General features: G+C 55.5%; 1 protein-coding gene across 1 annotated transcript in view; it reads left to right on the top strand.

Annotated features, from left to right (window-relative positions):
• Positions 1 to 302: 302 nt before the first annotated feature.
• The window catches only part of LOC119109401 (tectonic-2), a 75,740-nt gene continuing 59,066 nt past the window's right edge, over positions 303 to 16,976 (top strand). The window contains exons 1-2 of the mRNA XM_037233014.1: positions 303 to 317; positions 4,676 to 4,740. Of these exons, the coding sequence (XP_037088909.1) occupies positions 303 to 317; positions 4,676 to 4,740 (80 nt within the window). The remainder of the gene's footprint in view (positions 318 to 4,675; positions 4,741 to 16,976) is intronic.

The following is a 16,976-nucleotide window of genomic DNA, read 5'->3' on the forward strand; positions in this document are numbered from 1 at the left end:
GCGATTAAAGCGTCAAGGTTACCACCACACGTTGCCTGGGAGAGCGGTAAAATAGAAGCTGCGCGCCTGACCAACTCAGCGATTAAAGCGTCAAGGTTACCACCACACGTTGCCTGGGAGAGCGGTAAAATAGAAGCTGCGCGCCTGACCACCTCAGCGCGTGACCCACCACCCTGCCCAGCTGAAAAAGCTATGCAATTCCTGCATGACGGGGTTGGTGGGAAAACTCTCCCTAGCGCTCCTTCTCCGTCACGGTCGGGACAAACCAAAAAATGTTATTTCTTGATGCAAGTTTGCTCATAATGTCCATCCTGCAGGTATGTAAAGGCGTTGTTGAATTGTGATTCGCAGAATCAATCCAAATCAGAAATCGGAAACCTACACCGAACACCATGATTTCCTCCAGCGTTTTGAAACATGTCTCATAGGACACCGTCTCATAGGACACCGGACACCGTGGTGTAGTTCCTCTTAGAGTTGGTCGATATAATGCGGCCCGAGAACGGCGTGTCATGCATTTTTGTATTGCTATACTGCACGGCGTTTTTTATCTGGATGCAGTGTTTGCTTCATTTGCGCGCACTGCGATAGCTCACGGTTGAAAGATATATGTATGCACACGTGCGCGCGCACACACGCATGCACACACGCACACGCACACGCATACGCGCACACACACGCGCACACACACACACACACACACACACACACACACACACACACACACACACACACACACACACACACACACACACACACACACACACACACGCACACACGCACACACACACACACACACACACACACACACACACACACACACACACACACACACACACACACACACACACACACACGAACATATGCACACACATGCACGCACACACACACACACACACACACACACACACACACACACACACACACACACACACACACACACACACACACACACACACACACACACACACACACACACACACACACACACACACACACGCGCGCGCGCGCGCGCGCGCGCACGCACGCACAAACACCGCGTCTGTGTGTGATGCGGCCCGTCTGCGGCGGCCATCGAATATGCATGAGCGTTGGGCTCGGTCGATGCGGACACTTTAGACCAGAGCTCATTGTGCGCGTCCGACGGCTTCGAACGCCAGGCGCCGTGCGCACGTGTGATCCACGCATCCGTCGCCGGTGGGGCGTGCTCGTGCGCACGCTGCATCAGGGAGCCGTGATCAGGACGCGTCTGGAGCGCGGCCCGCGCGACGCCAGCGGGACTGCAGTCTGACGCGCTGGGCTTTGGTCGCCAGCGGGACTGCAGTCTGACGCGCTGGGCTTTGGTCGCCAGCGGGACTGAAGTCTGACGCGCTGGGCCTTGGTCGCGTGCGCCACTGGCCCTCAATGATTTGGACAAGTTTCCGCTTCTAGCCACGAATAGGCTTACCGGGCAACCAAGTGTGTCCTTCATGTGCACCCAATTATGTGTTCAGCTGTCGGTGCTTTGAAGTTGTAGTGTACTGTTTGTCTTGGTTTCGCTGAAAGGAAATGGCGAGCGGCCAGCATGAACAAAATTGTTTTCTTTCCCTATTTTGTTGGAGTTCGACGCTCAGAAAACGAAAGCAAGAAGAAGTCACATAAATATAGTTAAAAATCAAAAGTGAAAAAGGGGTGCTTTGCAAGCTCTTTGCGAGCGAGATTAAATCTGACGGTTGCTTGAAAAGTTCGGTATCCAAGTGTGTGTGTGTGTGTGTGTGTGTGTGTGTGTGTGTGTGTGTGTGTGTGTGTGTGTGTGTGTGTGTGTGTGTGTGTGTGTGTGTGTGTGTGTGTGTGTGTGTGTGTGTGTGTGTGTGTGCGTGCGTGCGTGCGTGCGTGCGTGCGTGCGTGCGTGCGCGCGTGCGTGCGGGAATGGGAATGGGCGGGTGTGCGTATGTGTGTGTATGTGTGTGTGCGTGCGTGGGCATGTGCGTGTGAGCATGCGTGAGTGAGTGAGTGCGTGCGTGCGTTCAGACTTCCGACCGTGTTGCGTCAAAGCGCGCCGACGGACCGCCACGCCGGCCGGCCCGGCGCTATCCGGTGCGTCGGCGTGGCGGACAGACCGGTGCCGGCTTTGAACCGATCGGTAGCGCGTGGCACGTGCCTCGTCCTGTCAACCTGACCTATGCACAATGTTCATCATGAGCGGCCCAACTTAAACGGAGGGTGTCGCTGGCCTTTGGCCGGTTGTCAATATGGGCCCCTAGCGGGCTGCGTGCTTTTGCGGCCGGCAGCGTATATGGTCAACAGCGTGACCTGCAGGCACGTGCAAAGATTTGGACTCGGGTTCCTCCGAGTGTGAAAAACAATGAGTTTAACGACCTAAATTCATTGTTTTGAGAAACTGTCACAGGGTTCGTTACAGGTACCTAAGTATCCAACTTACGGTTTTCGAGCCAAGGTGTACATCCGGGGTACTTGCTCAACTCTACACTCCTTTTACCTGCACCTAATAGCAGAGGCTTGGATGGCAGGGTCTGCTGCGGCGATGAGCTTCAAGATAGACGGATGGCTGGATGATCGGTTTCGATCGAGAAAAGCCGGTTTGGCGCTGTACCTCGTACATGAGGTGTGATTAAAGATTGGCATCCCTGTGCTATGTTTGCCAACCGACGTTGGGAAGTGTGAATGCTAGAACGGTGAAATTGGCGCGTTTTGACGCCACACGTCGGGAAGTCTGAATGCTCGCACCTGTGCGCGCAGGATCGTGGCGTACATGTCAGTCGATAAGCGACTGGTTGTGACGCGATAGCCACGACCTGCGGTGTGCACCAGCCAATGGGCTCCACCCCTCCCCCTCTTGCCAATGATCTCACACACCCCGCCAATGGTCTCCGCACCCCCTGCCAATGGTCTCCGCACCCCTTGCCAATGGTTTCTACACCCCTTGACAATGGTCTCCGCGCCCCCTGCGAATGATCTCCACACCTCCTGTCACTGGTCTCCGCACCCCCTGCCGATGGTCTCCGCACCCCCTGCCGATGGTCTCCGTACCCCTTGCCAATTGTTTCCGCACCTCCTGCCAACGGTCTCCGCATCCCCTGACGATGGTCTCCGCATCTCCTGCCAACGGTTTCCGCACCCCCTACGGATGGTCTCCGCACTCCCTGCCAATCTCCGCACCCGCTGTCAGTGTCGATTCCACCCCCCCCCCCCGCCAATAGTCTCCGCACCCCCGGGCAGTGTAGATTCCACAGCCCATAAGTCGGATCGAATGTTAGTGAGCTTAGGTGATCTCATGTGTGACGTGACTGCTTCTACGCAGATCATTTACGCCGTGTCGCATGGGCAACCTGTGAAATCTGGTGCAGAACAGGTGAAGTCAAGTGACTGAGCCGCCAAGTAGATTTATGTATTCGTGTCGCTGTTTATGCGTCACATCCACAAATTACAGCTGACGTGTTTAAGTATGCTACCATTTCAGTGCGTTGCCACTTGCAGGGGGTCGTCCGGGCTGACCTAAGATAATGTCATGATTTCTGGCGGGCTCGACCTAGGATGATCTCGCACCTCCGATCCTAATGATCCACGCTAATGACTGCATTGTGCAAGATTTGCTTAGGAAAGATAACATCTGCGGGACGACTTCACCGGATTTGGCCTTGACTATGCCCACTCACGTCTGTCGGTCACCTCGACACATAGTGTGAGAGGTTTGGGGACTAACGTAACGTACATCAAGAAAGGCCACGAACATTGATGAGACTCATTATGAAGCCATTTGCCGCACACTTTCAAATCAACTGCATGGGAAGATACCGTGCATACCGTCATGCTGTTAAGGCCGGACAATAGTGTGCTGTTGAGCGCCGATTCTCCACGTGTTCGCCGTGCAGACTTTCGAGAACGAGGTCATAGAGCAGTGGCTTAATACGGCAGCAGCTGGAAACCTTCCGATTACACTTGTGTGATGGAGGATCGCTCAGACCTGAAGAGTGGTATATTAACGTCCAGTCCTGATGATGATTTTCTGTCGATTCTTGGCATCCATCATGTGTTTGAGGTAGGATTACTTTCGATTATAAAACACGGCGTGATCTCTGACAGAATAAGATAGTCGTGGAATTATGGAGCAATTTCGTGAGACCTACCACACCATTATGTTTACGTACAATTACTGGCGAGCTTGTGTTCAAATCGTCGGAGATTCACTGCGATGGTGACCGCTGCGACTAAATGTATTTAGCAGTCAACCAGTTGGCATCGCTTAAACGAGCCGTGTTTTGGCCCGGATTCCGGCGTAGTTAGACGGTCAGTTGAACTGAAAAGACAAAAACACGGATACGTGTTGTGCATGTCGATCTACATTCGCCGGAACGCAAAGTTCGGGCGGCATGGGCTATCTCCGGTGGAGTGTTTAAAAAAATGATATGACAATACCTCCCTTCGGCATTGGTTCCGTGACAGGGCGCTGTAATCGCGTCTGACAACACTGGCGGGCATTGGCGTCGGGCCATTCAAGCGACCGGGTATCCTGCGTCAGCCAGCCGGCCGTCACCTGTGTGCTGACCGGAAGGCATCTGCACTGGAGCGTGAAGGGGGTTCACGCTCCCGTGCAGTTGTCCAGTTGTCCAATCGGCCGCTCGCTCGGGAGCCGCTGTCCGCCGCTTGACCCCGCGCGGGCGCGCCGGCGCCGCAGGCATCGCACACCGGCACGGTGCCCTGGCTGCTCACCGCCTCTGGCGGACTGGTCAAGCGGTGTCGGTAGGACTGATGGCGGACAGGTCAAGCGGTGTCGGTAGGACTGACGGTGGACAGGTCAAGCGGTGTCGCTAGGACTGTCCCTCCGCCCCCTTCCGGCCAAAGGGAAGTCTTCGGCCACGTTTCTCTGGGATGGAGGATCGCGCTGTAATGCCGTTGCCGCTGCATGTCGGCGCTGTATGGAATTGTGTACCCTGTGAGTCGGGTGGTACGCGGCCTCGCTGCACCGCGCCAACAGCGCTGCTGGAACACCGCTTCGGCGGGTGTCATAGAAGGAAAGCCGCACATTCGGCGACCAAGAGCACCATATCTCTGTTGCCTACACCACGGCCCCCGCAGGGGCACCGGCTTCGGTCGGTGTAGGGGACTAGCGCCCCCTCGGGTCCCAGCTCCGGTAACGGGTGGACAGCGCAAGCTGGTCCTCTCAGGGCGTAGCGACCCTGCCGGTACGTGAGCTCCTGCTCCTTGTCCCGCTCGCTCCCTCCACATTACCCGCACTCCCGCATCCGGCCCTATCACCACTCCCCATCCTTGTTTTATTGGGGTCGCCGTGCCCCCTCGCCCATGTCCCCGGGTTGATCGGATCCTGGTGGCTGAGGGGCGCGTCGTGCGGGTCAGTCACGGCGCGCCCCAACACTCCACTTTGGCCAGGATATCCGGGGGCGTGGGGGGCCCGTGGGGCCCCACACGGGTCTAGCGGCTTGTCGCTCGCGTTGCGGTTGGGTGCCCCTTGCGGGTCTCCGCTTGGGGCGCCTGGCCGCGCGCAGCGGCTTAAGGGGTCAAGGGGCGGCGGCGCTGAACCACGGTCAGGACGGGGAGGGGTCTCCCCGGTTACACCTGGCCGTGTGGGAGGCGTCGTCCGCCCCGTATAGCACCGAGGTAGCCCTGGCGGCACCACCACCAACTGGTGAGTGGGCCGTCCCCCAGTTGGGCTCCGAGGTGGGTGGGGAGCCCCGGTGCCGAAATAAAGAACAACCTTGCATGGCATCTACAAACCCAAAAAACTCCCGCCCCCCGAGAGGGGGACGGACTGCGATGAATTTAGGGTGCAGCGAGGGTTCCAGTTTTAGGGTTCCACCTGCCCCACGCGTTCTTGTCTTCCGGAGTGATGTGAAGAACCTGGCATCGCTTTCACCGTTTCAGCGCCGAAACGGATGCGTCAGGTTGGGAAAAGTCACCCGCTGTGACAAGCTGAGGGACGGCGCGATCGAAGTGGAGTTCGCAAACGGCACCGATGCGACTCGAGCTCTGACTGTTACTGAATTTGTATATGCCGCGAGAACCGAGAGTGCAAAGCGAGACGTGAGCGTGCCAGTCACAGTCACACCGCACCACACCAAAAATTTCTCAAAAGGTGTCATAAACTGCTATGACCTTCGTGACGTCAGCGAGGAGGAAATCATCGAAGAGTTGGGAACTTTCGGGGTCACGGCAGCACGTAGGATCACGACCAGGAGGGGTGATGACCAAATCCCTACAAACAACATTATACTGACATTCAACAGGCCTGATTTACCGTCTGATATCCGCATTGGCTACGCAGTTGTCAAAGTCAGGGTCTTCGTTCCGAATCCGATGCGATGTTTTCAATGTCAGCGCTTTGGTCATACGAAACCACACTGCCGCAATCGAGCTGTCTGTGGGAAGTGTGCATCTTCCGAGCATGCGGGAGACCAGTGTACCTCTGTGCAGCCCTGGTGCGTGAACTGTGGCACGGGGCAGGTACCGCACACAACTTTCGACCGAAGTTGTCCAGCCTTCATGAAGGAAAAGGAAATTATATCACTCAAAACTTCAAAGAACATTTCTTTCCGCGAGGCGCGTGAACAGTATGAGGCTAATCACCCCAAGATATCCTATGCCGAAAAATCCAAAACCTCTGTACCACAGTCCACCAGCATCAGTCACATGTCAGCGGTCCAGCTCATCACGCTCCTGCGATCCTTCGGTTTGTCTGTGGTGCCGGCGGGGCGGGCGACCCCCGCCCAGTCGGATCCTCCTGGTCCTTCAGTTGCGTCCTGCTCCACCAACGCTGTGCCGCCGGACCTTCATGTGTCGTCGGGGTCGCAGGCGGGGGAGGAGGAGGGATGGACAGTGGTCAAGCGCGGCCATGGTCCGCGGGCTCGGCCTTCCTCACCGTCTGTCACTCCGCTGCCCTCGTCGCCTCCGGCGACGCTGGCGAGTGTGTGTGGACGAGCAGCGGAAACGATGGAACGGCAGGAGGCGGACAGGCGCGCCCGCGACGCCAAGCGGGCCCGCCTAGCGGAGTTGGAGAGGGCTAAGACGGCCAATCGCTCGTCCGTTGCAAGCAAGGAGCCCACCCCTCGCAGTGGCACACCATCGCCGAAAAGGCCAGTGGAGGCCCCCGCTGACCCCCAGACGCCCGGTAGAGGCCCGCCGATGGGCCCTCCCCCGCCGCCACCCCGGACCGGGTACGCTGGCGTCAAGCGTGCCCCGGCCGGTCCCCCGTCTCCATCTGACGGCGGGAGTCCCAGAACTCGTCCCAGAGTGGGGCACCTCCCTGCAGATTCCAACCGTGGCTCTCAGTCAGAAAAGTCTGCCCCTGCAACTGGCGCAGCCCAGTTCTTTTAGGACGTGTCCGGTTTTAGTATGTGACCTCCAACCGGGTTTTTAACATGCCCCCTTTACAGGCCTTTTTACAGTGGAACTGTAGAGGAATAAGGGCGAATGCCCTCGACCTCCAGGCTGTCGTCAGCAAGCACTGTCCTGCAGCCGTAGCGCTGCAGGAGACCAAACTTGCTTCTAGTCACAACTGCACGCTGAAGGGATACGCCCTGTTTCGCAATGATGTGTTAACCGACGGTATCGCACATGGCGGTGTCCTTGCAGTCCACCACAGCGTGCCAGCCAGGAGGTTTAACCTGCGGTCTACGCTACAGGCTGTAGCCGCACGCCTACATTTTAATCACCGTCACATCACGGTGTGTTCTTTATATCTTCCACCTGACGTCGGTTTTCCATTGGAAGACATGAGACGTTTAGTGCATGAGTTGCCTCCACCATGTCTTCTTTTAGGCGACTTCAACGCTCATCACACCGCGTGGGGCTGTGATAGCACGAACACCCGCGGAAGGATGTGCGAACATTTTATCCGTGACTCGTCACTGTGTATTTTAAACACAGGGACTCGTACTCATTTTACACTGCCGTCTGGTCAGACTTCCGCGCTTGACCTGAGTCTTTCTAGTCCAGAGCTGGTGGAGAGCCTCGAGTGGTCTGTGGCAGATGATCCAATGGGCAGCGATCACTTCCCAGTGTGGCTTCGATTCCAAATAAGAGGAACGTTGGGTGTAAGACCACGACGTTGGAATTTAAAAAAGGCTGACTGGAGAGAGTTTGAGGCTCGACTGGAGACATTATGTCAGACCGGAGGTGTGAGGGTGGCACCCTCTATTGAGGATTTTACTCACAGACTTCTAGATTGCGCTAGCGATTACATCCCGCGCACTTCTGGATTTCCTCGTCGCACTCCTGTGCCGTGGTGGACGGAGAAGTGTCGTGACGCAATTCGCGCACGCAAACGTGCTTTCCGAGCTTTTGACGCCAGAAGTAGCTTGGAGAATTTAGTAGCCTTTAAGAAAGCCAGGGCTTTCGCCCGCCGTACGATAAAAGAAGCGAAACGTGAATCCTGGCGTATGTACACAAGCACGCTCAACCGATTCACACCAACTTCGCAGGTGTGGGCTCGGATCAAACGTATCTCCGGGCAGTTTTCATCCGTGCCACTTCCTGTGTTACATGTTAACGGCCAGGTGGTGACTCATCCGTTGGATGTGGCTAACGGGATCGCCCGAGCACTCTCCCACCGTAGCGAAGGTGCAAACATGAGCCCACAGTTTTTACGGCAAAGAGCACAATCCGAAAAAAACCGTAGTGAACTTTTCTACAAGGCAGCCACAGGCGTACAATGAGCCCTTCACTTTGGTGGAGTTGGAGTCGGCAATCGGAAGACTTCGTAGTGTATCGGAAGGTCCATCCACAATGAGATGCTCCGACATCTGCCTCCGTGTGCACGTCGTGCACTATTGGCGGCCTTCAATAGGGTGTGGTCAAGAGGTGAGTTCCCTCCGGCCTGGCGGGAAGCTGTTGTGGTGCCTATCCTAAAACAGGGAAAGAGTGGGCTGGACCCTCTTCATTACCGACCCATTTCACTGACGTCATCACTGTCCAAGCTCATGGAAAAGATGGTAAACGTGCGACTCACTTGGTTTTTAGAGAACAACGATATTTTTAGTAACTCGCAGTGCGGATTTAGGAAAAACCGTAGTACGGTGGACCATCTCTTAACACTGGACACCACGGTTCGCAAGTCTTTTCAAGAAAAACGCATATGGGGACAGTATTCTTCGACATTGAAGCCGCCTATGACACCACATGGCGCCATGGTATTTAATGTGGTATTGGTATTTAAATATGGTATACGTGGCCATATGGGTGCTTTTCTCCAAAGGTTTTTAGCCAAACGATACTTCCGTGTTCGGGTCGGCAACGTCCTCTCCGACAGGTACGAACAAATAAACGGCGTGCCCCAGGGCGGCGTGTTAAGTGTTGCACTGTTCGCAGTTATGATAAATGATATTTGTGATGTGCTCCCACAGTCGGTCGGACGTGCCCTTTTTGTTGACGATTTTACTATTTGGACCAGTGCAGCGAGAGCACCAGCGATGGAGCGGCGTCTCCAGCTGGCTGTGGACCGCGTTGAAAGATGGGGTGACATGAATGGGTTTCGTTTTTCAGGCGACAAGACCGTTGCGATGCATTTTTGTCGTCGCCAGCGATGTGATGATCTGAGCATCCGTCTATATGGTCGCTCTATTCCAAATAAGGCCGTGGCCAGGTATCTTGGGATACACTTTGACCGCCGCCTTACATATAACGCACATCTTAAAATGTTACGCGATCGATGCTTTAAATCTCTCAACATACTAAAGTGTGTGTCTCGCACATCGTATGGGGCAGACAGAAGCACGCTTATGCTTTTATATCGTTCCCTCGTCCGCTCCAAACTGGATTATGCATGCTTTGTTTATGATGGCGCGTCTGAATCCAGCAAGCGTGTTCTTGATACCGTCCACCATACTGCCATTCGCATTGCTACTGGGGCGTTTCGCACATCACCTTCCGTCAGCCTTTTAACGGAGGCACACGAACCACCACTTTCGACGAGGAGGAAAATGCTTGGCATGCGTTATGCCTTGAAGCTGCGGCAGTTCCCACTTCACCCGACATATTCTGCAATATTTTCGCGGTTTGCAGTAAGCTCTCTTCGTCATGGGCCGCAGCAGCACGCTTTAACTTTCGGTTCCCGAATGAGAGCGTTATTGCTTGAGAGCGGAATTCCTGTTCGGGGTGTAAGGCAAGTAAGCCGCCTGGCTTCTCCTCCTTGGCAAATGACCACACCCTTCATTGACACCTCGCTTACGGAAATTAGGAAAAAAGACGTCACACCACACCTATTGAGATCCAGGGCAGTTGAGCTTTTGGCGTGTTATGAAGGATATACCCTGACATACACAGACGGATCCAAAACCTCGGATGGTATGGGTTGTGCTTTCGTTAGCGGGTCCGTCACTCGATCGTTCTCGTTACTGGCCCACTCGTCAGTTTTTACGGCGGAATTAGTTGCAATCACCAAGGCGATATGTTTCATCGAAGTGGGTGAAGAATCTTCACACGCCATTTTTACAGATTCACTGAGCAGTCTCTCTGCACTGAAGTCTTTTTATCCATCATGTCCCCTTTTACAGGACATTTTATCACGCCTGACACAATTGAATCGGGTTGGAAAGAGAGTTGCACTATGCTGGATCCCTAGTCACGTCGGTATCGTGGGCAACGAACTGGCTGATGCCGCTGCTAAGCGAGCAGCGGTAGCACCATATACCCGGTTTTTGCCTATCCCTGCCAGAGATTTTTACCCGGCAGTCAAGACCTTCCTGAGAAGCAGATTGCAGCGCTGTTGGGACCAGGTGGGGGGCAATAAGCTCAGGGCAATAAAGACAGAGTTGGGCTTGTGGTCGTCATGCTCTCGCAGTGTGCGGTGGGAAGAGGTGGTTTTATGCAGGCTGCGCATTGGGCATACCTATGCCACCCATGGCCATCTGTTACATGGAGCCGACAGACCCCTATGCCAGCGGTGTGGTGCCGTCCTGACTGTCCGTCATGTCATTATATCATGTCCATGCCTCTTCGAAGAACGACGACGTCACTTTGGTTCACAGGCTTCGACCCTGACGATAAACGATGTGCTTGGTGACAGTTCCTCCTTTCTTGGTCCCACACAGCTCTTTTCGTTTTTAAAAGATATTGACTTTCAAGTCATTTTCACACCGTACTAATTAAGTAACAGCATAGTTATGGGCGCAAAATGACCACTGCAGTCGACGCGCCCGAAAACTCCAATAAACAACAAGAACAAAATGCCTACACCACGGCAAACGGCGCGCAGGCTCGTGCACGTCCGGCGACCAAGAACACCATATCTCTGTTGCCTACACCACGACAAACGGCGCGCAGGCTCGTGCATGTCCGGCGACCAAGAGCAGCATATCTCTGTTGCCTGCACCACGACAAACGGCGCGCAGGCTCGCGCACGTCCGGCGACCAAGAACAGCATATCTCTGTTGCCTGCACCACGACAAACGGCGCGCAGGCTCGCGCACGTCCGGCGACCAAGAGCAACATATCTCTGTTGCTTGCACCACGACAAACGGCGCAGAGTCGTGGCATTTAGGATATTCGGACGTTCCACGACCAGAACGGAATTTGCGCATCCGCCAGACGTGCGAACTGAAGCGTTCTTCTCTGAACTGTCGTTCAGTGGCAACCAATGAAACTAGGGGCGGTACCACGCTGCGCTCACTGCTTGGAACAGCCGCTCTCCGATCGTGCCGTCAGCTTGTTGCCCTTTGGTCCAGCTAGAGCCGCCGGCAGACCGTTCTGGAGCGAGGTCGACGCCAATCAAGACAGATCCTTTACGGTGCGTGTCCGTTCCAGTCAATTGCCATCGCTTCGCTACAGACGCCGAAATTCGCCAGCTTTGAATGTATATATTCACATCGGTCGGCGTCCGAGGCGATGAACTGCGGAGTCTGCATTGGGCTTTGCGGCTGGCATGCCGACGCTCGAGGTCATCTGGAGCACCGCTAAAGGATGCCGCTAAATGATAAGCGTACCTCCCGCAGGAGCACCGGCTTCGGTCGGTGTAGGGGACTAGCGCCCCCTCGGGTCCCAGCTCCGGTAACGGGTGGACAGCGCAAGCTGTTCCTCCCAGGGCGTAGCGACCCTGCCGGCACGTGAGCTCCTGCTCCTTGTCCTGCCCGCTCCTTTTCCAGTACCCTGTTTCCCGCATCCAGCCCTATCACCACTCCTCATCCTCGTTTTATCGGGGTCGCCGTGCCCCCTCCCCGCAGGGGCACCGGCTTCGGTCGGTGTAGGGGACTAGCGCCCCCTCGGGTCCCAGCTCCGGTAACGGGTGGACAGCGCAAGCTGTTCCTCTCAGGGCGTAGCGACCCTGCCGGTACGTGAGCCCCTTCTCCTTGTCCCGCTTGCTCCCTTCCCATTACCCATTTTTCCGCATCCGGCCCACTCATCACTCCTGATCCTCGTTTTATCGGGGTCGCCGTGCCCCCTCGCCCTCGTCCCCGGGTTGATCGGATCCTGGTGGCTGAGGGGCGCGTCGTGCGGGTCAGTCACGGCGCGTCCCAACACTCCACTTTGGCCAGGATATCCGGGGGCGCGGGGGGCCCGTGGGGCCCCACACGGGTCTAGCGGCTTGTCGCTCGCGTCGCGGTTGGGTGCTCCTTGCGGGTTCCGCTTGGGGCGTCTGGCCGCGCGCAGCGGCTTAAGGGGTCAAGGGGCGGCGGCGCTGAACCACGGTCAGGACGGGGAGGGGTCTCCCCGGTTACACCTGGCCGTGTGGGAGGCGTCGTCCGCCCCGTATAGCACCGAGGTAGCCCTGGCGGCACCACCACCAACTGGTGAGTGGGCCGTCCCCCAGTTGGGCTCCGAGGTGGGTGGGGAGCCCCGGTGCCGAAATAAAGAACAACCTTGCATGGCATCTACAAACCCAAAAAACTCCCGCCCCCCGAGAGGGGGACGGACTGCGATGAATTTAGGGTGCAGCGAGGAGTCGGTTCCACCTGCCCCACGCGTTCTTGTCTTCCGGAGTGATGTGAAGAACCTGGCATCGCTTTCACCGTTTCAGCGCCGAAACGGATGCGACAGGTTGGGAAAAGTCACCCGCTGTGACAAGCTGAGGGACGGCGCGATCGAAGTGGAGTTCGCAAACGGCACCGATGCGACTCGAGCTCTGACTGTAACTGAATTTGTATATGCCGCGAGAACCGAGGGTGCAAAGCGAGACGTGAGCGTGCCGGTCACGGTCACACCGCACCACACCAAAAATTTCTCAAAAGGTATCATAAACTGCTATGACCTTCGTGACGTCAGCGAGGAGGAAATCGTCGAAGAGTTGGGAATTTTCGGGGTCACGGCAGCACGTAGGATCACGACCAGGAGGGGTGATGACCAAATCCCTACAAACAACATTATACTGACATTCAACCGGCCTGATTTACCGTCTGATATCCGCATTGGCTACGCAGTTGTGAAAGTCAGGATCTTCGTTCCGAATCCGATGCGATGTTTTCAATGCCAGCGCTTTGGTCATACAAAACCACACTGCCGCAATCGAGCTGTCTGTGGGAAGTGTGCATCTTCCGAGCATTCGGGAGACCAGTGTACCTCTGTGCAGCCCTGGTGCGTGAACTGTGGCACGGGGCAGGTACCGCACACAACTTTCGATCGAAGTTGTCCAGCCTTCATGAAGGAAAAGGAAATTATATCACTCAAAACTTCAAAGAACATTTCTTTCCGCGAGGCGCGTGAACAGTATGAGGCTAATCACCTCAAGGTGTCTTATGCCGAAAAATCCAAAACCTCTGTACCACAGTCCACCAGCATCAGTCACATGTCAGCGGTCCAACTCATCACGCTCCTGCGATCCTTCGGTTTGTCTGTGGTGCCGGCGGGGCGGGCGACCCCCGCCCAGTCAGATCCTCCTGGTCCTTCAGTTGCGTCCTGCTCTACCAACGCTGTGCCGCCGGACCTTCATGTGTCGTCGGGGTCGCAGGCGGGGGAGGAGGAGGGATGGACAGTGGTCAAGCGCGGCCATGGTCCGCGGGCTCGGCCTTCCTCACCGTCTGTCACTCCGCTGCCCTCGTCGCCTCCGGCGACGCTGGCGAGTGTGTGTGGACGAGCAGCGGAAACGATGGAACGGCAGGAGGCGGACAGGCGCGCCCGCGACGCCAAGCGGGCCCGCCTAGCGGAGTTGGAGAGGGCTAAGACGGCCAATCGCTCGTCCGTTGCAAGCAAGGAGCCCACCCCTCGCAGTGGCACACCATCGCCGAAAAGGCCAGTGGAGGCCCCCGCTGACCCCCAGACGCCCGGTAGAGGCCCGCCGATGGGCCCTCCCCCGCCGCCACCCCGGACCGGGTACGCTGGCGTCAAGCGTGCCCCGGCCGGTCCCCCGTCTCCATCTGACGGCGGGAGCCCCAGAACTCGTCCCAGAGTGGGGCACCTCCCTGCAGACTCCAACCGTGGCTCTCAGTCAGAAAAGTCTGCTTCTGCAACTGGCGCAGCCCAGTTCTTTTAGGACGTGCCCGGTTTTAGTATGTGACCTCCAACCGGCTTTTTAACACGCCCCCTTTACAGGCCTTTTTACAGTGGAACTGTAGAGGAATAAGGGCAAATGCCCTCGACCTCCAGGCTGTCGTCAGCGAGCACTGTCCTGCAGCCGTAGCGTTGCAGGAGACCAAGCTTGCTTCTAGTCACCATTGCACGCTGAAGGGATACGCCCTGTTTCGCAATGATGTGTTAACCGACGGTATCGCACATGGCGGTGTCCTTCTTGCAGTCCACCACAGCGTGCCAGCCAGGAGGTTTAACCTGCGGTCTACGCTACAGGCTGTAGCCGCACGCCTACATTTTAATCACCGTCACATCACGGTGTGTTCTTTATATCTTCCACCTGGCGTCGGTTTTCCATTGGAAGACATGAGACGTTTAGTGCATGAGTTGCCTTCACCATGTCTTCTTTTAGGCGACTTCAACGCTCATCACACCGCGTGGGGCTGTGATAGCACGAACACCCGCGGAAGGATGTGCGAACATTTTATCCGTGACTCGTCACTGTGTATTTTAAACACAGGGACTCGTACTCATTTTACACTGCCGTCTGGTCAGACTTCCGCACTTGACCTGAGTCTTTCTAGTCCCGAGCTGGTGGAGAGCCTCGAGTGGTCTGTGGCAGATGATCCAATGGGCAGCGATCACTTCCCAGTGTGGCTTCGATTCCAAATAAGAGGAACGTTGGGTGTAAGACCACGACGTTGGAATTTAAAAAAGGCTGACTGGAGAGAGTTTGAGGCTCGACTGGAGACATTATGTCAGACCGGAGGTGTGAGGGTGGCATCCTCTATTGAGGATTTTACTCACAGACTTCTAGATTGCGCTAGCGATTACATCCCGCGCACTTCTGGATTTCCTCGTCGCACTCCTGTGCCGTGGTGGACGGAGAAGTGTCGTGACGCAATTCGCGCACGCAAACGTGCTTTCCGAGCTTTTGACGCCAGAAGTAGCTTGGAGAATTTAGTAGCCTTTAAGAAAGCCAGGGCTTTCGCCCGCCGCACGATAAAAGGAGCGAAACGTGAATCCTGGCGTATGTACGTAAGCACGCTCAACCGATTCACACCAACTTCGCAGGTGTGGGCTCGGATCAAACGTATCTCCGGGCAGTTTTCATCCGTGCCACTTCCTGTGTTACATGTTAACGGCCAGGTGGTGACTCATCCGTTGGATGTGGCTAACGGGATCGCCCGAGCACTCTCCCACCGTAGCGAAGGTGCAAACATGAGCCCACAGTTTTTACGGCAAAGAGCACAATCCGAAAAAACCGTAGTGAACTTTTCTACAAGGCAACCACAGGCGTACAATGAGCCCTTCACTTTGGTGGAGTTGGAGTCGGCAATCGGAAGACTTCGTAGTGTATCGGAAGGTCCTGATGACATCCACAATGAGATGCTCCGACATCTGCCTCCGTGTGCACGTCGTGCACTATTGGCGGCCTTCAATAGGGTGTGGTCAAGAGGTGAGTTCCCTCCGGCCTGGCGGGAAGCTGTTGTGGTGCCTATCCTAAAAAGGGAAGAGTGGGCTGGACCCTCTTCATTACCGACCCATTTCACTGACGTCATCACTGTCCAAGCTCATGGAAAAGATGGTAAACGTGCGACTCACTTGGTTTTTAGAGAACAACGATATTTTTAGTAACTCGCAGTGCGGATTTAGGAAAAACCGTAGTACGGTGGACCATCTCTTAACACTGGACACCACGGTTCGCAAGTCTTTTCAAGAAAAAGCGCATATGGGGACAGTATTCTTCGACATTGAAGCCGCCTATGACACCACATGGCGCCATGGTATTGTTCAAAAGCTCTTTAAATATGGTATATGTGGCCATATGGGTGCTTTTCTCCAAAGGTTTTTATCCAAACGATACTTCCGTGTTCGGGTCGGCAACGTCCTCTCCGACAGGTACGAACAAATAAACGGCGTGCCCCAGGGCGGCGTGTTAAGTGTTGCACTTTTCGCAGTTATGACAAATGATATTTGTGATGTGCTCCCACAGTCGTCGGACGTGCCCTTTTTGTTGACGATTTTACTATTTGGACCAGTGCAGCGAGAGCACCAGCGATGGAGCGGCGTCTCCAGCTGACTGTGGACCGCGTTGAAAGATGGGGTGACATGAACGGGTTTCGTTTTTCAGGCGACAAGACCGTTGCGATGCATTTTTGTCGTCGCCAGCGATGTGATGATCTGAGCATCCGTCTATATGGTCGCTCTATTCCAAATAAGGCCGTGGCCAGGTATCTTGGGATACACTTTGACCGCCGCCTTACATATAACGCACATCTTAAAATGTTACGCGATCGATGCTTTAAATCTCTCAACATACTAAAGTGTGTGTCTCGTTCATCGTATGGGGCAGACAGAAGCACGCTTATGCTTTTATATCGTTCCCTCGTCCGCTCCAAACTGGATTATGCATGCTTTGTTTATGATGGCGCGTCTGAATCCAGCAAGCGTGTTCTTGATACCGTCCACCATACTGCCATTCGCATTGCTACTGGGGCGTTTCGCACATCACCTTCCGTCAGCCT

The sequence above is a fragment of the Pollicipes pollicipes genome, unplaced genomic scaffold, assembly GCF_011947565.3.
Source record: "Pollicipes pollicipes isolate AB1234 unplaced genomic scaffold, Ppol_2.1 Scaffold_7231;HRSCAF=8579_pilon_pilon_pilon, whole genome shotgun sequence".
In the NCBI taxonomy this organism is placed as follows: Eukaryota; Metazoa; Arthropoda; class Thecostraca; order Pollicipedomorpha; family Pollicipedidae; genus Pollicipes; species Pollicipes pollicipes.